Genomic DNA, 25235 nt, shown 5'->3' on the forward strand with positions numbered 1-25235 from the left:
TCTTGTATTGTGTGTTTTAAGTAAATATACGAAAATCTATAATAATACTGAAATATAAGTCTATGGTATCAATATCAGTCTATAATGTATTTGTATACATAGAATTGGCTCATGACTTGTTACATGAATCTTTATTTCATTTATATGTTGTTTTAATATTATAATTGTCTGTATTTGGATCACGCCTCTATTGTGCTCTTTCCAATAAAATATTGAATTGAATTAATCCAATTATGGACCCTTGCGGGTTTTAAATTTCATACAATGATTACAATGATTTGTTATAACAATGAAATAATAAAATGAAATACACATCATTAAGGGATACCTATATACAAAATATTAATAAAAATCTTAATTTCAATTTTATTAAATTGCAGTCCACTATAACACTTAAGCATTTGACTGTACTTTTTTATTTAAAAATAGCAGTCTACCAGTCATTATAAAAAATCACCATAAAGTATATTAATGATTGTCTTTTATTAAGAACATCTGTATAACTTGTATTTCTTTTAATATGCAATGCCAACCTAATTTTTGTTTGTGTTCTTTTTTCAATTGTTCAACTATTGTAAGTTTATTGTCTTAATTTTGTATGCCATAACCATTTAATGTAAATGTGTTTGTGCGAATAAAATATCGTCTATTGTCTATTGTCTACAGGGGCGGATTTAGGCGGGGGCGTGGCGGGCGTGCGCCCCCCCCTAAAATTTTCAAAGCATGGGTTGACTTCAACATATTTAAGTATCAGAAGAGACCATTCAATCTTTTTTAACATTCAAAGTATATAAAACAGTCAGTTTAACCATAGATGTATTATAGTATATCTTAAAAGTCTCTCATAAATCTTTTTAAGATTGGTACATGCAATGCAAATGTTTTAATGTTTTAAATCTATGTATGTGAATCTCATTTTATGTTTGTATGTGGTGAGACTATAATAAAATATTGAATCTGAATCTATTACATCTATGGGTTAACAGAATCAACGTGATTACTAATCAATTGACCTATGCTTTATTAAAGATCAATAAATAACTTCAAAAGAAGGTGACGCGGAACTGCGTTTGATTACAAATATAATAAATATGTTACATTGTATTTGCGGTTTTTATAATCAATTTGTTTGATAATCGAAGTTCCAAAACATCCCTTACTCACTTTCACAATTTCATCATGACACGGTCAAGAAAACAGTGAGATTATTTTATATGTCCGTAATGAAAGATAGAAATACTGTTTCATGCGACATGTTAGTTTATTTATTTGTTTCTCTGTGTCTATATTATTTATTGTTTCTCTGTGTCTATATTATTTATTTGAATTTCTCACTTGCAACCTAAATATTTAGCCGAATTATGTACCGTAACGGTATTACTGTATGCTTGAAATCCCAAGAAAATAAATATAACTTCGTAAATACATCTCATTCTGATTTAAGTTGTTTGTGGCGAACACAGTGAAGTCTGGCACGACCTCCGAAAATCAAAAAAGTAAAAAACAGATAGTATGAAAGGACAATTAAAAATCGCTGGTAAAAGTAGAAGTTTTCGTTTAAAAATATATTGGTCAAGTGAGCAATTGTGATCTGTCTCGTCTCACTTTGCGTCCGTCTATTTGTAGATTGTTGTCAGGTGTGGATTAAGGCGAATTCAGCTTGAAACTTTAATTTCTCGCTAATTTTACCACATGATAGTTCGAGATATCTACATTTAACCCCTTTAGAAGAATATTTCAATAGTTTTACCTAAAAAAAACTCCAAAATTTGCGCCCCCCCTAACTGGAAATCCTGGATCCGCCCCTGCTCTATTATGAACCCTGTCAATGTAATACAAGTGAAACACCCCTTTTTCCATAAACATATAAAACAGATTTATTTATAAATGTTCCAAAACAATTGAATTATCTTTGAAATGATCGTAATTTATTTAAAACCTGGAGACTGAAGAATTTGTTTTCGTCTGTCAACTGTAGAAGACATGTAAAATCCTTAATATCCTTGCTGTTCTTGATGATTTCTGACTTGAACGCAAAAATCACGTTTTCCATGGGGGCATCCATCTTGAAATATTCAGTGCGGACCTTTCAAAATGTCTGCGCCCATGTAAAACAAATCTGTTCTTCCTCGCGAGTAGTCTATTTGTTTATTTACAGCTTCATTTACAGATGTCTAAGTTATAAGGGACTGATTTGTGCTATTTAAAGATAGGTATGTTATTAACAAACGAGACAGCTACCCAACACAAACATGGCATGTAAATTTATTCAAATTTGAAATAATATTGTGCAAAAATAAGTTTTTGGGAGATTCAAAGGTTAATTAATTGAGGAATAAAATGATCTTTACTGTCAGGCGCCAAATAGATTAAAATAAATTTTACCATGAGTCGCCAAAATATCGTTATCAAAGTTTTCGTCATACAGACATGTCAGAGTTCTCAAATAATTATTGCAAGATATTTTCGGTAAATAATACACCTTCTTGCTATTAGCCGACTCTGGTGGCCGCATGACCTAATGACACATACAACAATCACTTTTCCATTGTGGCGTCAGATATTTTGTTTTATGACGTCAAAATTTTACAGGAACCTGTGTGATATCCAGTAATGGCGGACAAATAGCGATAAGGTGTATTAACTTAATGATTCTTCAAATCAGCGGATTTTTTTATCGTCTTAAAGAAAGGGTTCACTTTATCATCATCCATGAAAAATTACTGTTAATGTTAATGGGGGGGGGGGGGGGGGGGGAGTGATGGTAGTGTCATGTGTACTATTGTTTGTCTGTTTGTGCTGCTTTTGGTTGCTCTGGTCAAGCATGTTTTTACTTCATTCGAAATTTGTTGCTTATTTTTATTGCATGCTATGTATGTTAGATTTCAAATTTGTATTACAGGTTGTTTTCTATGTCAAAATGCACTGTTTTAATGTTATTGATATGTTTTTATATTCAGTCAAAAGCTCCTTAGAGCTTGCGTTGCTTAGTTGTACTCATGCCGAATTAAAATAAAGTTTTCTTAACTTATCTTATCTTATCTTGTATCCTTTTCATTTTTAGCCAGGGCGTTGCCAGTTTATTTTTTCGATTTATGAGTTGGACTGTCCCTCTGGTATCTTTTGTCCCTCTTTTACAGTAAATAGGCTATGCCTAAATTTGAGAATGGAAATTGGGAATGTGTCAAAGAGACAACAACCTGACCATAGGACAGACACTCATTTATGTCACAGATTTCAGTTAAATTTTGCATACAACTATGGCTCGACAAACTACAACTAAAAATAAAAAATAAATGCATTGAAATAATTTATCATTTGAAAATATATATTACTCATTTTGCATCTAATACAAACAGTTAAGGGTACTACTTATTCAAGTAATTTTTATTTACTTGAAGAAGTAAAAATATTATACTTATATAAGTAAATTAAAATGTTTGAATAATCTCCCCTTTTAAAGGTTCTCAAAAATTTACTTACACAAGTAAAAAAAAAAACAATCCCACCAAAATATCAAGTTTTGAGATAGAAAATCATGCCTTTAATCATGTTAATAATTTTTCCCATGTTAGCTCATAATTTCTTATTAGAGTTCAATGTTTAATCTCATTAATTTAACAAAGAAACTGATTGCGCAAAGATCTTAAGTATTTGTGCAAAGCCTTCAAAAATTGCTCTTTTGGGGTTTGTAAATGACCAGTTTTCTGAAGATAACAGACAAATGAGATTTTCATTGCATGAAATTACACTTAACAGATGAGTAAAGACATCGGCAATGGTCAGACAAATTAAAATTCAAAAGAGAAAATAAATACAAAGAGTTTCAGAAATGAACATGATGGATATAAGATGACTTTTTCATGTTTTTCACTTAAATATAGGTAAAATATTCTGAATGTCTAAGGAGCAAATTTATTTTCCCTATACAAGTAAATAAAATTCACTGGTATAAGGCAGCAACCATTTGATTTTCTAGGGGGGGGGGGGGGGGTGCTATGGATTTTTTTTACCCTGAGAAAAAAATTGTTTGTTTCGCTCTCAGCTGCCACTATATGTAATGCTAAAACTGACAAAAAAAAAATTGTTGTGGACTTGTCACCAAAAAAAAATTGTTTTTTGTCAAAGGTGAAGAAAAAATGTTTGTCCAGAAAAAAAAACCATAGCACCCCCAGAAAATCAATGGTTGCTGCCTAAGTATCCTACAAATTTACTTATTCAAGTCTATTTTTTTTAAATTCTTCAAGTAAATAGAAATAACTTGTACAAGTAGTACCCCTGACTGACAAAATATATATTTATACCTTATAAACCAAAAAATCGGAATGAATCTGTGATTCTGTCTACCATTGTCTACAGTGTTTTTTATTTTTGGTTTTGTAGAGTTATTACAGAAGATAAAGATGAATGAGTCAGCAAATACCCAAGATTTATTACAGGAAATGGACAACATTACTGGAAAGGATTCGCATGTCAGTTTCACAGAAATGGATAATACACAACAGATTGTAAACAATATTGATGATGTAATTGCTCAACAGACATCAGAAAACACCTTTAAAACCAATGAAATTACACATAATATCACATCATATCAAAGCACTGAAAACACTTCATCACAGCCAACGTGTCAACCAATTCAAGATTCAGTGGAAAATATGTCGGAAAAAATGGATGCGATTCAAAATAAAGAAATACAATCTCAAAATCTTAATAAATCATTGCAATACAACACATCGGAGCAAGACCCTGACTTGAGTTTAATAATATCACAATCACAAAACTTAGAACAATCAACTGATTCCAACATTTCTAAAGAAGACTCAGTTTTGAATGATATCCCAGTAAAAAGTAATAAAGACATTCATACAGGTGATAGTGAGACTGGTACCTGTGAGCCGCCCAGCAAAAAACTGAAACCAGAACACAAAGATGAGCATGCTAAACCAGTTTTTCAATTTGTTCCAAGAAATGTTAGCCATAATCAAAATAGTTCAAGTGTAAAAACAAATTTGTTGTCAGTATCTAAAAAACAAAAAGATAATCAAAGTGTTTCAAAAACATTTGATTCAGGACAAACATATAGTTCCCATCAGATATCAAAGGGAGGTAATTCACAGGAACAAATGTACCTACAAGATGAATATAGACAGTCACAAGAGAGCGATGAATCATCTTTCCTTAACAAATCTTATGATGCAAATGTAATGTTACCTGCAGAAATCGTAAAAACATGGAGAACTTCTAGAGAAATACAAGAGGGAGAAATTGTTGAGATTGAAAGGTAAAAACTCTTTTTCAGTGTTCCTCTTAACTTTTATGAGCCATAAACATGATAAACACATTTTTCCCAAGCTTCAAAAGATTTGAACATGCAAATGACTGGGTAGATACAATTTATTATATTGAAAACAAATTTCAGGTGTTTTGTTTAAATACTATTAAATTTGTAATAGCAAACTCATCCCAGATTTGCTGAACTTGTAGTACATGTACATGTAATTAAAAAAAATTAGACAACTCCATCATCATGTTTATGCTGTTCACAGGAATAAATATAATCCAGTATGTTTTTTGTTTATCATGTTTATCATTTTTTTTACAGGAACCAAAATCATGTTTATAAATCACTCAGACTATGTTTGTTTGTCATGTTTGTTGATGTTTTAAAGAATATCTGAATAGTTTGATGTTTTTTTTTGTTTTTCAGCCATAGCGATAGTCAATTTACATTCCAACCAACATGTTTTGCTAGGATAACTGATGATTTTAAGAATACGGAAGATAATTATTTTAGAGGATGTAAATGGTAAGGTTTACTGTGTTAATCTGTACTTATAAATGATCTGGAAATTCTTCACCAGTCGCAAACAAATTTAAATAGGTTTAATAAGTTTATTTCTTATAAACTCACACATTGTGTGCAACAAGAGCAACATAATATAGTATACAAATAATAAATGGGTAAAAAAATATGACAAAGAAAAAGAATTTGTTTAAATATTTAAGGTGGTACCTAACACTACAGGCAGATAACTCTGTAAAATCAGCAGAACATTTTAATGATGTAGTGTTCATAGAGGAATATTTAGCTTCTCAATGATCAAAATAAATGTTTGTCAAACTGCTATATAACCAGTGTAATTTTTCTGATAAAACGGTTGGTTCAAATTTCTTAAAAATTTTATATTTTTGTCAAAGGGTCAAAGTAAATACTTTGTCAAAATTTTAAGTAAATTAAACGAGCCAAATTAATTTTAGTTAAAATGTTAGGTACCACCTTAAGGGAGCTCGCTTCTCAGTTTCAAAGTAATTAACTTTTCAAAACACTAGTTTATATTGATAAGGAATTAATAAAGGAATCCAAAAAGCAAAAAAAATGTATAGGTCACCGAGCTTGTTTTCGAGATATGAGCCAATGAAATTTTGGCGGGAAAATATTCTCTCTTGACTTTTCATAGCTTTGTCATTGACAAGTTAAAGGTCTCAAAAACTGTTAAATAGTAAATAACATTTTATAAGACTTTTACAGATGGCTTATCATAATACATGTTAAAGAATTTCAAAAAGAAAAATGGGGGTAACCCGGCAAATTTTTTCAAGACATTTAAATGGATAAAACCAGAGGATTTCGAAAATCTGACAAAAAATCCCAAACATAACTAGCCAGCTTCCTTAAGTCATAGGCATGTATGATAATGAAGATTAATATGAAAAAAAACCTATACATAATGAATATATAAGCTTTATTAAGAGTCAGAAAGGTATACAAACAGAGACAATAGGGACATTGATAACAATACAACATTGATAACAATACAACATTGATAACAATACAACACATATTACACATGCAATAAATTACACAGCACAAAATTAAGCACTAAATGAATATGGACCATAATTTGGTATTCGGCCTTTGGTTTCTTTTTGTATCCTTTTTTATAAGTTCTAAAATTTTAACTTTTATTTTGTGGGTTGTGTTGGTGTTAGAATAGTATGAATGCACAATATAATTCAAAAGGCATAAATAAACACCATTACTAGTGTTACTTGCTTCATGTTAATGTTTAAAATCTATTTTCAATGTTATATTAAAGTTTTTTTTTAAACCTGACAGGAAACCATAAGAAACCGAAAGCATTTTTTTTGTTTTATTTTATTGCAAAATCTGCTTAAAATAATCTGAACAGTATACTTTTTCTTAAAATCCATCTTAAATGTAACAGTATTATAAAACTCCTAAATATGTGCTTGTTTTGAAAACAATTAGTACAATTTATTCAGAATTTTCCATATTTTCTTCATTGATACAGGATTCCATAATTGTTGTATCTTGATGTTTAAGCCCAAAAAATGTATTTATATTTGGTTTTGATATTCCAGTTATATACAATTTATTCCAAATCATTGGCAATGTAACATTCTTTAAATCCAGTAAAGAAAAAAACTTTTAACTTGGAATTAAAATCTTTAAAATAGGCACAATGTGATACTTGTGACCTGTACACCATCTACATGGTTTCCACATTTTAACCTACTTTAGTGGGCTAAAATCAATAAAGTACTTCCTTTCAAGTCATGCATGGTAAAAGTTTACTTCTCCTTTTACAAGTTTATTGCGTTTCTGATAAGTGTTTGCAGAACATGAATAAAAAATATTAATTAAAAACTGTGACAAAGATGTCAACTTTGTACATTCCAAGTGTAACGGTATATTAACATGTATTTTTTTATTAAATTATATTTATTCACCCAAAATATCCAGTAATATTTACTGCTGAAGTTAAATCAATCCAACGAGCATTGGTACAATGATAATAGACGTAATTTTGATTGATTTTTACAAGGACTCTTCACGTCATTATCGGGAAACGAAGTGTGTTCTAACGTCTGTCAAATATGAAATCGATTTTGTCAAGTCATTGGGCATTTATTTTCACACAGGATCGTATGTAACATTATGCACATAGGAAAAATAACAGACCACCGGCGCAATCTCTTTGACAATTGTATTTTCCTCTTTTAAACAAGACGAAACAAGTCTACAGATTATGTTTGCTAACATCCCGTTGGAAACAAAAACAATGTTTAGACCTAGTATTTCGTACATCCGGCCGTAATGGCGTTATCACATGTTAGTCACATGTTTCACGTATGACCGGAAATGATTAGAACTTACGGACAAAAACAATTTTAATAAATAACTGGAATTCTGTTTCGTGTGAAATGTAACGCATAACGATAACGTCATTTTCTTACTTAATTATTACGAAGATTAAAACAAGAATGTAAATCATCTCTGATTTACCTGTTTGAACATCTCGCGAGAGTTCATATTTGCATATTGTTTTTAAGAATTCTATTACAACAAAGCAGATTACATCATCTAAAATTTGCGTTACGAAATCGGACACAAAAGTTACGCCACTGTTCTTACATCTGCTACATAAATACTTATAGTTCTCTGCATTTTCTTCTCACTATTCTTATTGGTCGATGTTCTTTGTTATTTGAAAGCAAAAGTTACGAATTTGCTGGTGACGATTATCTATAAATCAGTCAGTGTTATGCTCTTCGGAAGCAAAAAGTAACGCGAGAAACAACACAAAAATACGGTTGTAGAATCTTTGAAATTCGTATATTTCAATTTTTGTTCTAGGGAAGAGTAGCATACACTTGTATGTTGATAAAAATAATGGCATCTTTAGATGTAGCTACAACTTTTTTTACAGTAATTCACATTTTATCACTTTTCTATAGTTATAGGAAACGGAGCCCAATAGCAAATTATGGTCCATATACATTGTATATGTGATATTAAATTGTGAAAATAAGAAATTGACAATTTTCCTGATTGTATTAAGCGGAAGTTTGACTCTCTCAATTAGGAATATATGAAAATGCATAATATGTTTGAAAATATTCAAGCAAAGACACCTTCAAATTGATATAGGAACAGAGTCAATGTGATTGAAGCAATACATGTTGTGAAATGTGAAGTTACATGAAATGTTCATTGACAGTTTTATTACAGTTTTAATGTATTCTGAGAATGAAATCTAAAATTAAAGATTGAAAAAGTTATACATAACACTTGTCTTCCATAAACTTGTCTTTTCTATAATTAATAGGTCTCCTGATGGGAAGTGTTTACTTACTAATAGTAATGACAACAAACTACGTGTATATCACTATCCAACAGCTAATACACAATCAGAATTGGTAAGAACATGTGTATTATAATTCAACCGTTCAGTCCTAGTTGATCATGTTAGTTGGAACATTTGTATTATAATTCAATCGTTCAGATATAACTGGTATGTTTATTGTCTTTTAATGTGATATGGCATAATAAAAAATAATCCAATTGAAATCGTGTAATGTGATGCAATCCAACTGATATCGTTAATCTTCATGATCTTAGTAGTTATAACTTTTTTATTACATCTTGTAACAGAGAACAGAAATTAATAAAAGTATATGGAACACATCAAAATGATATACATGTATATACATGTATATAAAAAAGAGGTAGAAGAAAAAAAAACATATATTTTTTCTATCCTTTTAATTTTTATTGTTGAAGTTTAGTAGTAGCAAATGTGTTAAACTTTTAAAAAGGAATATATTGTCTACTTGACTTGTCAATGACAAATATATTACAAGGCATAATTGGTTGTGAACTTTGGACTTGGTTACATCTGTTCTTTTCTCTTCTAGTAATGTATAATATAAGGTTATACACATGATAAATGATTACAATGTCATTAAATGTACATTTTAGAAATCTTGTGTCACTGTTAAAGAAACTGATACAGTATATGACTTCTGCTGGTACAGAAAAATGTCTTTAGAAGATCCTGATACTTGCTGGTAAGTACAAAATATGCTGTCTACAGATCCTGTCTGCAATATAGTCCAGTCAATCTAGCATAAATTTGACCCTAACCTTGAAGTAATTGCAACAGAAGATTTTTAAGTTTTAATCTTTAGCATTATACCCTGAAATATACACAGAAAAAGTCCTATAAAATCAAACTTGAGGAAAACTAAGAAATCACGATTTTAAAATTCCTATGGAAATTTGAATTACATTGATATGGGAGATAACTCTGCAAAAGAGGCAGAAATATGAATAAAAATTGATACAAAATTATAACTTTACTGCTTCTATTCAACAGAATGTATTGAATCAGATTCTTGATATTTTAGCTGTCCTTAAAGTATAACAAACAACACTAAAGGTGTTTTCATATCTTTTATCAAGCTGCTACCTAGATTTCATAATTCATTAGTCGACCATTTATAAAAATTTTCGATTACAGTACGATTTGCCAAAACACTTATGATGTCCGTAACTTCAAAACAACTTGTCCGTAACTTTTTTCCTTATACCAATAGGGGTGTCCATAACTTTCAAAGAATCTTTATTGGTGGAGGTAATTATTTTAAAAAAGAAATAATAAATAATAAAATACTGAACTCCTAGGAATATTCAAACGGGAAGTCCTTTATGGAATGGCAAAGCCAAAAGCTCAATTTAACACACCAAACGAATGGAAAACATTCATTAATGAAAAATGTGCCAAAAAAAAATACCCATAACACTTCGGTTTCGTACATTTCATTAGCAGAAGATTATATAATGTAGTCAAATAAGAACTTTGAACCCTTCAAAGTATCATACTTTACATGAATTTTGAGAAAATCAACCAAAAACTGACCCCAAAAAAGACTAATTTTGGGGGAGTTATCTCCCTTTCCAATGATGTGTCCATACTTGCCCCAACTGTTCAGGGTTCAACCTCTGCGGTTGAATAAAGCTGCGCCCTGCCGAGCATCTGGTTAAATTTATTATTGATATTTGTTGATTTTTTTATTTCAACATATATTCTGTCTTACAGGAGACAAAATAAAAAAATTCTTGTTTATGTATAAAACATCTTTAATAGTAAGACAAGACAAATAATAATTAACCAGTCATTCAAACAATTTATAATTATTACTTTCAGTTTTCTCACAACTTGCCGAGATGGTCCAGTACATATGTGGGATATGGCCAATGGTCATTTGAAGTGTACATACAGACCTTATAATCATTTGGTAAGCACTATAATCATATACATATTTAGTATTTTTAGAAATTTCTTCATTAAATTATTTGATGTTTTTCCTTTAAACTTTCTCATTTGAAAGTATTTTTTCAGTGTCTACATATTACTGTAAATTCAAAAATTATTGAGAGGTTTTTATTATTGCGAAAAATGTGACAGAGTTGTAAACGCATTAATTCAATTTTGCATTTTGAAATATTTTATATGAATTAAACAGCATTTTTCTCAACATTGTAAAAATTAAAATCGCATTTAAGTCTAAAATGACAAAATCCCAATAATAAATGCATGCAATAATTTCTGAATTTACAGTAACAGTTTTGTTTAATATCAGGATGAAATAGCCACAGCTCACAGTTTGGCATTAAGTTTAGATGGTGGAAAGTTGTACACAGGATTTAACAGAATGATTCGTGTATTTGATGTATCAAGACCTGGAAGACATTGTATACAAAGGCCAACATTTGGTAGGTGGAATAAACTACATGAGAAAAAATTAAACATATATGTGTTACAAAATCAATATAAAAAATGTGTCATGTTTATGAAATATAAGAAAAACATAGTTTATATTTTTTTCTGTGAATAAAATGGTTTCTATCAAGACTTTGTAAAAGCATTTTTTGTAACATTTAAAAACATTCCACTGAAAGGTGTGAGTCCATATACTGTCAGAAAAAATTGATATGATACTTAATATGAGCTTTTCAAAGGGACAGCAACCTAAAAGGAAATAAAGGATATATTGGCTATTCTGTTGTCTTTAGATACATATATAATGATTGTCCTGTAGGAAATCTTACCTTGATGGTATATCTTCTTTGTTAAAATTCTTAATTTTGGTAGCTTAGGACTGAGAAAGAGCTAGATCTATTGTATATATACTCTTCATTGATGAAGACCATGTGCTAACCTCTTCATGTCTTGATTTTTTTAGTCATTTGGTTATAAATTGTCTTATCTCTTTTTATCATAATTTGTATCTTTCATGTATGTCTTTTATGATTTTTTTTAAATTGACTGTTTGAATATAACAAATTTAAAAGGATGGGAAATATGTTTCAATTGTGATTTTAATGATTTGTTTGACATTATATATGTAACTCCGACTATAGCTTTAATGATTTGTTTGACATTATATATGGAACTCCGACTATAGCTTTAATGATTTGTTTGACATTATATATGTAACTCTGACTATAGCTTTAATGATTTGTTTGACATTATATATGTAACTCCGACTATAGCATTAATGATTTGTTTGACATTATATATGTTACTCCGACTATAGCTTTAATGATTTGTTTGACATTATATATGGAACTCCGACTATAGCTTTAATGATTTGTTTGGCATTATATATGGAGCTCTGACTATAGCTTTAATGATTTGTTTTACAATATGTATGGAACTCTGACTATAGCTTTAATGATTTGTTTTACAATATGTAATATGGAACTCTGACTATAGCTTTAATGATTTGTTTTACAATATGTAATATGGAACTCCGACTATAGCTTTAATGATTTGTTTGACATTATGTATGGAACTCTGACTATAGCTTTAATGATTTGTTTGACATTATGTATGGAACTCTGACTATAGCTTTAATGATTTGTTTTACATTATGTATGGAACTCTGACTATATCTTCCAATCCAATAGTGAAATACATCAGACTGAGTATAGTATCCCCAGATAGTATCATATGTACACGTTTTGAATGAAGCACCTGTCATGGTCAGGAAACAAGAATGTACATACATAGATATAAGAAGATGTGGTATGAGTGACATTAGGTATCCTTACATATGTGTCCTTGCTTTATTTTTCAGTAAAACACCAAGGACAGCCAGGGATCATATCATGTATAGCTGCTAGTCCACAAGGAGGAGGTGTTTATGCTGCAGGGTCTTATGCCAGGGCTAGTAAGTAGATTACATAGTCTTGATATTCTTATAAGATTTATTACATCTAACTCTATGATGCACTGCCCACGTCCATCCATCATACATGTATACAGTTTGTTCAATGTAAAGATTAATATACAGGAAAACTTAAACTAGGGGCTCTAAAGAGCCTGTGTCGCTCACCTTGGTCTATGTCATGTATGTGAATATTAAACAAAGGAAGCAGATGGATTCATGACAAAATTGTGTTTTGGTGATGGTGATGTGTTTTTACATTTTACTTAACTAAACATTCTTGCTGCTTACAATTATCTCTATCTATAATGAACTTGGCCCAGTAGTTTCAGTGGAAACTGTTAGTAAAAATTTACAAATTTTATGCAAATTGTAAAAAATTGACTATAAAGGGCAATAACTCCTAAAGGGGTCAATTGACCATTTCAGTCATGTTTACTTATTTGTAAATCTTACGTTGCTGAACATTATTGCTATTTACAGTTAATCTCTATCTATAATAATATTCAAGATAATAACCAAAAACAGCAAAATTTTCTTAAAATTACCAATTCAGGGGCAGCAATGCAACAACGGGTAGTCTGATTCATCTGAAAATTTCAGGGCAGATAGATGTTGACCTTGTTAACAACTTTACCCCATGTCAGTTTTGCTCTAAATGCTTTGGTTTTTAAGTTATAAGCCAAAAACAGCATTTTACCCCTATGTTCTTTTTTTAGCTGTGGTAGCTATCTTGATTTGATGGCCAGGTCACCGGACACATTTTCTAAACTAGATACCCTAAAAATGATTGTGGTCAAGTTTGGATTAATTTGGCCCAGTAGACTCAGAGGAGAAGAGTTTTGTAAAAGACTACTAAGATTTACGAAAAATGGTTAAAAATTGATTATAAAGTGCAATAACTTCTTAAGGGGTCAACTGACCATTTCAGTCTTGTTGACTTATTTTTAGATCTTACTTTGCTGAACATTATTGCTGTTTACAGTTTATCTCTATCTATAATGATATTCAAGATAATAACAAAAAACAGCAAAATTTTCTTAAAATTACCAATTCAGGGGCAGCAACCCAACAATGGGTTGTCCGATTCATCTGAAAATTTCAGGGCAGATAGATCTTGACCTGATAAACAATTTTGCCACATGTCAGATTTGCTCTAAATGCTTTGGTTTTTGAGTTATAAGCCAAAAACAGCATTATACCACTATATTCTATTTTTAGCCATGACGGCCATCTTGGTTGGTTGACCGGGTCACGCCACACATTTTTTAAACTAGATACCCTAATGATGATTGTGGCCAAGTTTGGTTTTATTTGGCTTAGTTGTTTCAGAGGAGAAGATTTTTGTAAAAGTTAACGACGAGGGACGCAGGATGACGACAACAACGACGGATGCAAAGTGATGGGAAAAGCTCACTTGGCCCTTTGGGCCAGGAGCTAAAAAGGTCTGAACAGAGATATCCTTTCACCATACACATAGTAATATGTCTGTGTATTTTAAAAAATACTGTTTATGATTTTGTTTGAAAGCTGGAAATATATATGTCTGTTTTACCAATGACAGTCTTTAATTGCTCTTTTTAGCTCACCTTTCCTTAAAGGAAATGTGAGCTTTTGCCATCACTTAAAGTCTGTCGTCGTCCATCCGTCGTTGTCATCGTCGTAAACTATTTCAAAGATCTTCTCCTCTGAAACTACTGAACCAATTACAACCAAACTTAAGTTGAATGATCATTAGGGTATTTAGAATAAAGTTTGTGTTTTATTTTCTATTTTGTGAAAAAAAACTTGGCCACCATGGCTAAAAATAGAACATGAGGGTAAAATGCAGTTTTTTGCTTATATCTCAAAAACGAAAGCATTTAGAGCAAATCTGACATGGTGTAAAAATGTTCATTAGGTCAAAATCTATCAGCCCTGAAATTTTCAGATGAATCAAACAACCCATTGTTGGGTTGCTGCCACTTAGTTGGTAAATTTAAGGAAATTTTGCAGTTTTTGGTCATTATCTTGAATATTATTATAGATAAAGATAAACTGTTACAGCAAAAATGATCAGCAAAGTAAGATCTACAAATAAGTGAATATGACCAAAATTGTCAATTGACCCCTTAAGGGGTTATTGTCCTTTAATGACAATTTTTCACAATTTGTTCATCATATTTGCTAACTTTAAAAAATCTTCTCCTCTAAAACTACTCAACCAAATTCAACCAAACTTCAACTGAATGATCAGCAGGGTGTATAAAATAAAGTTTGTGTTTTATTTTCTATTTCGTCAAAAAACATGGCCGTCATGGCTAAAAATAGAACACAGGGTAAAATGCAGTTTTTGGCTTATATCTCAAAAACTCAAGCATTTAGAGCAAATAAGACAAGAAGTTAAAGTATTTATTAGGTCAAGGTCTACCTGTCCTGAAATTTTCAGCCGAATTGGGTAACTGGTTTTTCAGATATAATGCCCCTGAATTGATGATTTTAAAGAAATTTTGCAGTTTTTGGTTATTATCTTGAATATTATTATTGATAGAGATAAGCTGTTAAAAGCAAAAATGTTAAGCAAAGTAAGATCTACAAATAAGTCAATATGACCAAAATTGTCAATTGACCCCTTAAGGAGTAATTGCCCTTTAAAGACTTTTTTCACAATTGGTTCATCATGTTGACTTACTTTAACAAATCTACTTCTTTGAAACTGCTGTATCAATTTCAGCCAAAAACAGGCTAAATGAGTTTCAGAGTATCAAGTATAAATTTTATATTTTATTTCCTTGTATGTCAAGAAACATAGCTCCTATGGCTAAAATAGAACATAGGAGAAAATGATTTTTTTTTTTTGCTTTTGAAGAAAATAGGACGATTAAAAGAACATTTAAATAAATTGAAAAGCCAAAATAATCATCGATGAGAGATTTAACCAAAAAATTAAGGTGAGCGATTCAGGCTCTTGAGAGCCTCTTGTTTAATAATCTGTTTACTTTTTAAGAAACTTTAATAAAAATTCTTTGAATGAATTTCTTTCAGTTGCTCTTTACCATGAACCAGAAGGAAATATGGTGTGCATGTTTCAGGGCCAACAAGGGGGTGTAACTCATATAGCCTTCTCACCTGATGGTACAAAGTTATATAGTGGTGGAAGGAAGGTAAGCCGGTGTGCATGTTTCAGGGCTAACAAGGGGGTGTAACTCATATAGCCTTCTCACCTGATGGTACAAAGTTATATAGTTTTCCCGAAGGGCCAAGTGAGCTTTTCTCATCACTTGGCGTCCGTCGTCCGTCGTCGTCGTCCGTCGTCGTTAACTTTTACAAAAATCTTCTCCTCTGAAACTACTGGGCCAAATCAAACCAAACTTGGCCACAATCATCATTGGGGTATCTAGTTTAAAAAATGTGTGGCGTGACCCGGTCAACCAACCAAGATGGCCGCCACGGCTAAAAATAGAACATAGGGGTAAAATGCAGTTTTTGGCTTATAACTCAAAAACCAAAGCATTTAGAGCAAATCTGACATGGGGTAAAAATGTTTATCAGGTCAAGATCTATCTGCCCTGAAATTTTCAGATGAATCGGCTAATCGGTTGTTGGGTTGCTGCCCCTGAATTGGTAATTTTGAAGAAATTTTGCTGTTTTTGGTTATTATCTTGAATATTATTTAAAGTTAGAGATAAACTGTAAACAGCAATAATGTTCAGCAAAGTAAGATCTACAAATAAGTCAACATGACCAAAATGGTCAGTTGACCCGTTTAGGAGTTATTGCCCTTTATAGTCAATTTTTAACCATTTTTCGTTAATTAAAGTAATCTTTTACAAAAATCTTCTCCTCTGAAACTACTTGGCCAAATTAATCCAAACTTGGCCACAATCATCTTTGGGGTATCTAGTTTAAAAAATGTGTGGCGTGACCTGGTCAACCAACCAAGATGGCCGCCACGGCTAAAAATAGAACAAAGGGGTAAAATGCAGTTTTTGGCTTATAACTCAAAAACCAAAGCATTTTGAGGAAATCTGGCATGGATAAAAATGTTTATCAGGTCAAGATCTATCTCCCCTTTAAATTTTCAGATGAATCGGTCAATCGGTTGTTGGGTTGCTGCCCCTGAATTGGTAATTTTGAGGAAATTTTGCTGTTTTTGGTTATTATCTTGAATATTATTATAGATAGAGATAAACTGTAAACAGCAATAATGTTCAGCAAAGTAAGATCTACAAATAAGTCAACATGACCAAAATGGTCAGTTGACCCGTTTAGGAGTTATTGCCCTTTATAGTCAATTTTTAACCATTTTTTCGTAAATTAAAGTAATCTTTTACAAAAATCTTCTCCTCTGAAACTACTTGGCCAAATTAATCCAAACTTGGCCACAATCATCTTTGGGGTATCTAGTTTAAAAAATGTGTGGCGTGACCTGGTCAACCAACCAAGATGGCCGCCACTGCTAAAAATAGAACATAGGGGTAAAATGCAGTTTTTGGCTTATAACTCAAAACCAAAGCATTTTGAGGAAATCTGACATGGGATAAAAATGTTTATCAGGTCAAGAACTATCTGCCCTGAAATTTTCAGATGAATCGGTCAATCGGTTGTTGGGTTGCTGCCCCTGAATTGGTAATTTTGAGGAAATTTTGCTGTTTTTGGTTATTATCTTGAATATTATTATAGATAGAGATAAATTGTAAACAGCAATAATGTTCAGCAAAGTAAGATCTACAAATAAGTCAACATGACCAAAATGGTCAGTTGACCCCTTTAGGAGTTATTGCCCTTTATAGTCAATCTTTAACCATTTTTCATAAATCTAAGTAATCTTTTACAAAATCTCCATTGAAACTACTAGGCCACAATCATATTTGGGGTATCTAGTTTGAAAAATGTGTCCGATGACCTGGCCATTCAACCAAGATGGCCGCCACGGCTAAAAATAGAACATAGGGGTAAAATGCAGTTTTTTGCTTATAACTATGAAACCAAAGCATCTAGAGCAAATCTGACAAGAAGTTAAATTGTTAATCAAGTCAATATCTATCTGCCCTGAATTTTTCAGATGAATTGGACAACTGGTTGTTGGGTTGCTGCCCTCCAATTGGTAATTTTTAAAGAAATTTTGCCGTTTTTGGTTATCTTGAATACTATTATAGATAGCGATAAACTGTAAACAGCAATAATGTTCAGCAAAGTAAGATCTACAAATAAGTCAACATGACCTAAATGGTCAATTGACCCCTTAAGGAGTTATTGCCCTTTATAGTCAATTTTTAACAATTTTCATTAATTTGGTAAATTTATGTAAATTTTTACCAAATATAGTTCTCTGTTACTAATGGGCAAAGTTCATGATAGATATAATTGTAAGAAGCAAAATCGTTCAGTAAAGTAAGAACTTCAAACACATCACCATCACCAAAATACAATTTTGTCATGAATCCATTTGTGTCCTTTGTTTAATATGCACATAGACCAAGGTGAGCGACACAGGCTCTTTAGAGCCTCTAGTTAAACTAGATACCCCAATGATGATTGTGGCCAAGTTTGGTTAAATTTGGCCCAGTAGTTTCAGAGGAGAAGATTTTTGTAAAAGTTAACGACAGACGATGACGGACACAAAGTGATGAGAAAAGCTCACTTGGCCCAAAGGGCCAGGTGAGCTAAAAATGTGTCTGGTGACACTGCCATCTAACAAAGGTGGCCGCTACGGCTGAAAATATAAAATAGGGGTAAAATGCAGTTTTTGGCTTATAACTCAATAACCAAAGCATTTAGAGAAAATCTGACAGAGGGTAAAAATGTTTATCAGGTCAAGATCTGCCCTGAAATTTTCAGATATATCAGACAACCTGTTGTTGGGTTGCTGTCCCTTAATTTGTAATTTTAAGGAAATTTTACTGTTTATGGTTGTTATCTTGAATATTATTATAGATATAAATAAACTATATAAAACAGCAATAATGTTCAGCAAATTAAGATTTACAAATAAGTCAACATGACTGAAATGGTCAGTTGACCCCTTTTAGGAGTTATTGCCCTTTATAGTCGATTTTTAACCATTTTACTTAAATCTTAGTTATCTTTTACAAAAATATTCTCTGAAACTACTGGGCTAAATTAATCCAAACTTGGAAACAATCATCTTTGGGGTATTTAGTTTTAAAAATGTGTCCTGTTAACCCTGAAGTTTGTCTTGGGGTGCAGGTTTTCCTTTCTATGTTGAAGACCCATTGGTGGCCTACAGCTGGGTTTTTTTTTTTATTCCTTTGTGGTGTTGTTGTCTCTTTGACATTATCCCAATTTTTATTTTAAATTTTATCAATTTTTTTTTTCGTTCATTATTATCACTGTATGTCCCCATTCAAATGCATTGATCAGTAAAAAAAAGCGGGGTTCTAACCCCTGGACACCCCCCCCCCCCCCCCCCCTCTGGATCCGACACTGAGACCTATAGTTGTTTTAGCTTCTTACAATTAGACATAAAAACCTGAGTGTTCTGTACTCTCTCAGAGTATTTCCCTTTCACTAGTCTAAAAATTTGAAGACAATCCAATGCAAGTATAAATCTTTTCTTAAGAAATTAAGTGCTATTTAATTATGTTTGCTGACCAAAACTAGCGAGATGCTGATTTTATCATAATTTGATGTTTTCTAGAACTAGAAAATATATTTTACATTGCCTAATCATTGCAACAATACACCTTTAGTAAAAAAGAAAGTATATGTTTGTTTTTTGTTTTTTTAATTTCAGGATCCTGAAATTCTGTGTTGGGATCTAAGAAAACCAGGACAAATTTTATTTGTGGCTGTAAGATTATGTGAGACAAATCAGAGGCTTTATTTTGACCAAGATTTGTAAGTTATAAGTAAACAGCATATTTTAAAACTAATCAGATACATATATGAATATGATACCATGTTAAACCTTAGATTAGAGAGCCTTTCAGCCATCTACATCCATTACTTATATGAATATGATACCATGTTAAACCTTAGATTAGAGAGCATTTCAGCCATCTACATCCATTACTTATATGAATATGATACCATGTTAAACCTTATATTAGAGAGCATTTCAGCCATCTACATCCATTACTTATATGAATATGATACCATGTTAAACCTTAGATTAGAGAGCCTTTCAGCCATCTACAAACATGTTAAACCTTATATTAGAGAGCATTTCAGCCATCTACATCCATTACTTATATGAATATGATACCATGTTAAACCTTAGATTAGAGAGCCTTTCAGCCATCTACAAACATGTTAAACCTTATATTAGAGAGCATTTCAGCCATCTACATCCATTACTTATATGAATATGATACCATGTTAAACCTTAGATTAGAGAGCCTTTCAGCCATCTACAAACATGTTAAACCTTAGATTAGAGAGCCTTTCAGCCATCTACAAACATGTTAAACCTTAGATTAGAGAGCATTTCAGCCATCTACATCCATTACTTATGATTGTTTGATATTGTTATGCTATAGCTATTCTGTGAGCATGTACAGTAAACCTTTTATTTATTATGAACCTATAATAATGCTGCAAACCTTCCTGTACAGATAGATAATTGCAATAAACAATGAAAATCATTTGAGTTCTATGTTCTTCTTTCGCTTCAGAGACAAACATGTTCTAATTTAAGATTTTATCACTACATTTGATATAAACAAAACATAATAGATATAGGAAGATGTGGTGTGAGTGCCCGTGAGACAACTCTCCATTTAAATAACAATTAACAAAAAAAGTAAACCAGAATTGTGTATAATGCATTGATCTTTATTCAACATCTTACATATGAGCATTTCAAGAATTTTATCTATGATATATCCCAAGATATTCAAGAAACAAAACAATTTGTATGTGTATTACCATAGTAATTTTCTGTGTTGGTAGACATTTGTTTTCTGGATGTCATGATGGTAAAGTATGTTTGTGGAACCCCCCCCCCCCCCCCCCCCCCCCCCATAAACTGTGAAAGTTTTAGAACATGATCTGATATGTTATATTTCAGAGTTGGTAGACAGAATGTGTGTGGTACAACACTCAATCACCTGTGAAGGTTTGTTATGCCAAGATAAACATGTTCTGTATGTTATATTTCAGAGTTGGTAGACAGACTGTGTGTGTGACACCACCCCATAAACTGTGAAAGTTTTAGAACATGATCTGATATGTTATATTTCAGAGTTGGTAGACAGAATGTGTGTGGTACAACACTCAATCACCTGTGAAGGTTTGTTATGCCAAGATAAACATGTTCTGTATGTTATATTTCAGAGTTGGTAGACAGACTGTGTGTGTGACACCACCCCATAAACTGTGAAAGTTTTAGAACATGATCTGATATGTTATATTTCAGAGTTGGTAGACAGAATGTGTGTGTGACACCACTCAATCACCTGTGAAGGTTTGTTATGCCAAAATAAACATGTTCTGTATGTTATATTTCAGAGTTGGTAGACATTTGTTTTCTGGGTGTCATGATGGTACAGTATGTGTGTGGGACACCACCCAATCACCTGTGAAGGTCCTGGATGAGTCAGACCCTTTATTGAAACCAATCATGAAGTATAAAGCACATGGAGACTGTGTTAATGGAGTAAGGTTAGTGTCGTCAGGGATTTTCAGCCAACTGTATTTATAATTTAGAACATCTATCATTGTATTACCAATGTTATTTCAACTGATCGGGCGGAGCTTACGTTTTAATTTGCATAAGGACAGTCTATTTGCAGATGTGTGTGATAAGGACGATTGCCGTTATAATTATACCTGATTTATAATCACCTATCAGTGTCATCAAAGGAATTTACAAAAGAAGTACTGGACACTTCATTGATGAGTTTATTCTAAAACACCTATCCATAGATGGACTGGTTTATTATGAGCGAACCGGTTAAACTCCGCCCAGTCAAGTGAAATAAATTGAGTAATAAATCTGTGATAACTAGTAACACATTATTTTGTAGCAGAATGTTTAAGGATGAATAACAATGCAAGGTTTTATTACTGCTTAGACATTCTGTCACATAATTACATTGTGTGTATGTTTCATTATGATACCTTATTTTGATTGGCTAACAACAGTCTCATTATGATACGACTTTTACGTTATTTTGATTGGCTTAAACAACAGTCTTGTGTCCTTCTGAAATTACACAATTCAATGAAATGTATCATTCATGATGACACATGCAAGATTCCACAATAAAGTGCATAGGTAAATTAAAGAAAAACTGGATAAAAATTGTGTTTTCATGATCCTAGCTACAAAATCTAATTATAAGTATTTAATGCTTTTTTTTGTAATTTCATAGGGTTATAAAGGGGTTCACTGTGTGCACATTTTATGAATGAATACAATATATATTTCGGCTGAAATTACCTGAATTTACAGTGTCATGTGTATAAAAAATTATTAATACATGCTTTGCTAGCTTGTTGATATCTGTATGGTTTATCAGCATGTTAAGCAAAACTTTCACCTCCTTTCAATGTTGGGGGGGGGATAATAATGATTCTGCTTTGGTGAGGTATTTACTATTCTGCACTGGGGGGATTAATAATTCTGCATTAGTCATGAAAATCACCACTTCATTTAAGTAATGAAATTGTGCTTTATGTCATATTAGTTAAAACCATTTCTTTATTTACAAGTTTATTTATAATGTATTTTCAGTTTGAATCCATATGAGAATGTATTGGCTACCTGTTCTGGACAGAGACATTACCCTGACCTTGGCGATAGTGATGATTCGGATTATGAGAGTATTGAATCTGATGTAATAGACAATAGTGTTAAACTCTGGAAGTTTAAGTCATAATACATTTTTATCTCTTTTGAAGTGGTTTTATTTTATTTGTATGACATAATAATTCTCAAATGAAAACAATCTGTTTATAAAATAGCAGGCATTGAAACAGACAAAAAACATCTATAATGGAAGGCTCATAAAAAAAACACTATGTTAAAACAGTTAAATGTGATGATTATTTACAATTTATTACCCTTTACTCAGAGAATTTCATGAAATTTAATGCATTGAAAATTTGTACTTCTGCATTTAAGCATTTTTAATAATATCAACAAAGAAAAAGAAAAAAATCTCTATACACACCTCATAGAATGAAACTACATTGTATTCTCTTTTCTGTCAACAATTCTCCACTCAAGCAAAATTATTATTAAAAATGCCATTGTCTTTTATGATTGTTGACATGATCCTCGCTAATCTATTACAATTACTATACATGGCCACAGTTATCACTTAGAATAATATCCACCTCCTCTCCAATAGACTCTATTCCTGTAGATTTAGTACAAGGACCACACTTGTCTTCTGTAAATGTTGGAGAAAAAGGAATATATCTGGCCCAACTCCAAGATTTAATTTTTGACATACCAAAAGGAAGGTCATATGTTCGTAACGAAAAGTTTTCTTTGTCATCTAGATGTTCTTTGGTCAATTCTCGCCATGATAAGATACCCCTCTCATGATCTGTTCCTTTAATTTTAAACAATTACTACGATAAGATCTTAAATATTTACAAAGACAATAATATCCAGACAAACCACGAGGCATCACATGATTTAGTTGTCAGTGTAGCTAAATACCATCTCAGAGATTTTCATGTCAGAGATTTAATAGCTGACTACATAGTATGGGTTTTTCTCAATGTTAAAAGCAATACAATGGCCTTTGATTCCTTACTTCCACTTTATTTTAACTAGTTTGATGATTATCTCATGGCAACCCTTACCACATCTTCTAGTTTTTATAATGAAATCTCTTGACAACCCTTACCACATCTTCTAGTTTTTATAATGAAATCTCTTGGCAACCCATACCACATCTTCTAGTTTTTATAATGAATATTTCTATTTGGATGATGTGTAGACGTTTCACAGCAGTTGGAGCTTTTTATGTTGACCAAGTTTAAACAATGTACATCTATAACATAGAGAATGGTTATGATAAGATTTTACAATGTTAAATAAGTATTGAACAGGTCACTACAACATAAGTTAGAGTAGCTTTGAGAAGTAGAGTATGAGTTATACATGGACCAGTGCTGTAAAATATGCCATGAACATACTATTTCCTTATAAGGCTAACAATACCTGTTTACCATGATGATTATTGATTGGAGCAGGTTTGAGAAGAAGCCGTATTAGTTATACCTGGAATAACATTATCAAGTACCAGTGCTGTAATACATGCCATGAACATACTATTTCCTAATAAGGCTAACAATACCTGTTTACCATGACGATTATTGATTGGAGCAGGTTTGAGTAGAAGCCGTATTAGTTATACCTGGAATAACATTATCAAGTACCAGTGCTGTAATACATGCCATGAACATACTATTTCCTAATAAGGCTAACAATACCTGTTTATCATGACGATTATTGATTGGAGCAGGTTTGAGTAGAAGCCGTATTAGTTATACCTGGAATAACATTATCAAGGACCAGTGCTGTAAAACATGCCATGAACATACTATTTCCTAATAAGGCTAACAATACCTGTTTACCATGACGATTATTAATTGGAGCAGGTTTGAGTAGAAGCCGTATTAATTATACCTAGGAATAACATTGTCTAGGACCAGTGCTGTAAAACATGCCATGAACATACTATTTCCTAATAAGGCTAACAATACCTGTTTATCATGACGATTATTAATTGGAGCAGGTTTGAGAAGGAGCCGTATTAGTTATACCTAGGAATAACATTATCAAGGACCAGTGCTGTAAAACATGCCATGAACATACTATTTCCTAATAAGGCTAACAATACCTGTTTACCATGACGATTATTGATTGGAGCAGGTTTGAGAAGGAGCCGTATTAGTTATACCTAGGAATAACATTATCAAGGACCAGTGCTGTAAAACATGCCATGAACATACTATTTCCTAATAAGGCTAACAATACCTGTTTACCATGACGATTATTGATTGGAGCAGGTTTGAGAAGAAGTCGTATTAGTTATACCTGGAATAACATTGTCTAGGACCAGTGCTGTAAAACATGCCATGAACATACTATTTCCTAATAAGGCCAACAATACCTGTTTACCATGACGATTATTGAATGGAGCAGGTTTGAGAAGAAGTCGTATTAGTTATACCTGGAATAACATTGTCAAGGACCAGTGCTGTAAAACATGCCATGAACATACTATTTC

General features: G+C 31.9%; 3 protein-coding genes across 3 annotated transcripts in view; 1 reads left to right on the forward strand and 2 right to left on the reverse strand.

Moving 5' to 3' along the window:
- LOC134712761 (proline-, glutamic acid- and leucine-rich protein 1-like) overlaps positions 1-2101 on the reverse strand; it is a 35685-nt gene extending 33584 nt beyond the window's left edge. The window contains exon 1 of the mRNA XM_063574608.1: positions 1940-2101. Within this exon, the coding sequence (XP_063430678.1) occupies positions 1940-2065 (126 nt within the window). The 5' untranslated portion in view covers positions 2066-2101. The remainder of the gene's footprint in view (positions 1-1939) is intronic.
- Positions 2100-22886, forward strand: LOC134712762 (telomerase Cajal body protein 1-like). Its single transcript, XM_063574610.1, has 12 exons — positions 2100-2213; positions 4386-5284; positions 5711-5809; positions 9135-9225; positions 9788-9876; positions 11016-11106; positions 11452-11584; positions 12952-13044; positions 16066-16184; positions 19778-19881; positions 21493-21645; positions 22721-22886. Exons 2-12 carry the CDS (start codon positions 4404-4406, stop codon positions 22863-22865), a joined length of 1998 nt encoding a protein of 665 aa, XP_063430680.1. The 5' UTR covers positions 2100-2213; positions 4386-4403; the 3' UTR covers positions 22866-22886.
- Positions 22887-23087: 201 nt separating this feature from the next.
- LOC134712764 (solute carrier family 23 member 1-like) lies at positions 23088-25131 on the reverse strand. Its single transcript, XM_063574612.1, has 2 exons — positions 25043-25131; positions 23088-23546 (listed from the first exon to the last, which is right to left on the reverse strand). Exons 1-2 carry the CDS (start codon positions 25089-25091, stop codon positions 23287-23289), a joined length of 309 nt encoding a protein of 102 aa, XP_063430682.1. The 5' UTR covers positions 25092-25131; the 3' UTR covers positions 23088-23286.
- Positions 25132-25235: the final 104 nt, after the last annotated feature.

The sequence above is a fragment of the Mytilus trossulus genome, chromosome 3 (assembly GCF_036588685.1).
Source record: "Mytilus trossulus isolate FHL-02 chromosome 3, PNRI_Mtr1.1.1.hap1, whole genome shotgun sequence".
Taxonomy (NCBI): domain Eukaryota; kingdom Metazoa; phylum Mollusca; class Bivalvia; order Mytilida; family Mytilidae; genus Mytilus; species Mytilus trossulus.

Excerpts from the sequence above, each read along its gene's own strand:
- LOC134712764 (XM_063574612.1), bottom strand. The coding sequence starts at position 25,091 with ATGTTCATGGCATGTTTTACAGCACTGGTCCTAGACAATGTTATTCCA. Across the intron at positions 23,547-25,042 it reads CCTAGACAATGTTATTCCAG|GAACAGATCATGAGAGGGGT; the intron begins GTATAACTAATA and ends TTAAAATTAAAG.
- LOC134712762 (XM_063574610.1), top strand. The coding sequence starts at position 4,404 with ATGAATGAGTCAGCAAATACCCAAGATTTATTACAGGAAATGGACAAC. Across the intron at positions 11,107-11,451 it reads ACAGACCTTATAATCATTTG|GATGAAATAGCCACAGCTCA; the intron begins GTAAGCACTATA and ends GTTTAATATCAG. Across the intron at positions 21,646-22,720 it reads GACTGTGTTAATGGAGTAAG|TTTGAATCCATATGAGAATG; the intron begins GTTAGTGTCGTC and ends ATGTATTTTCAG.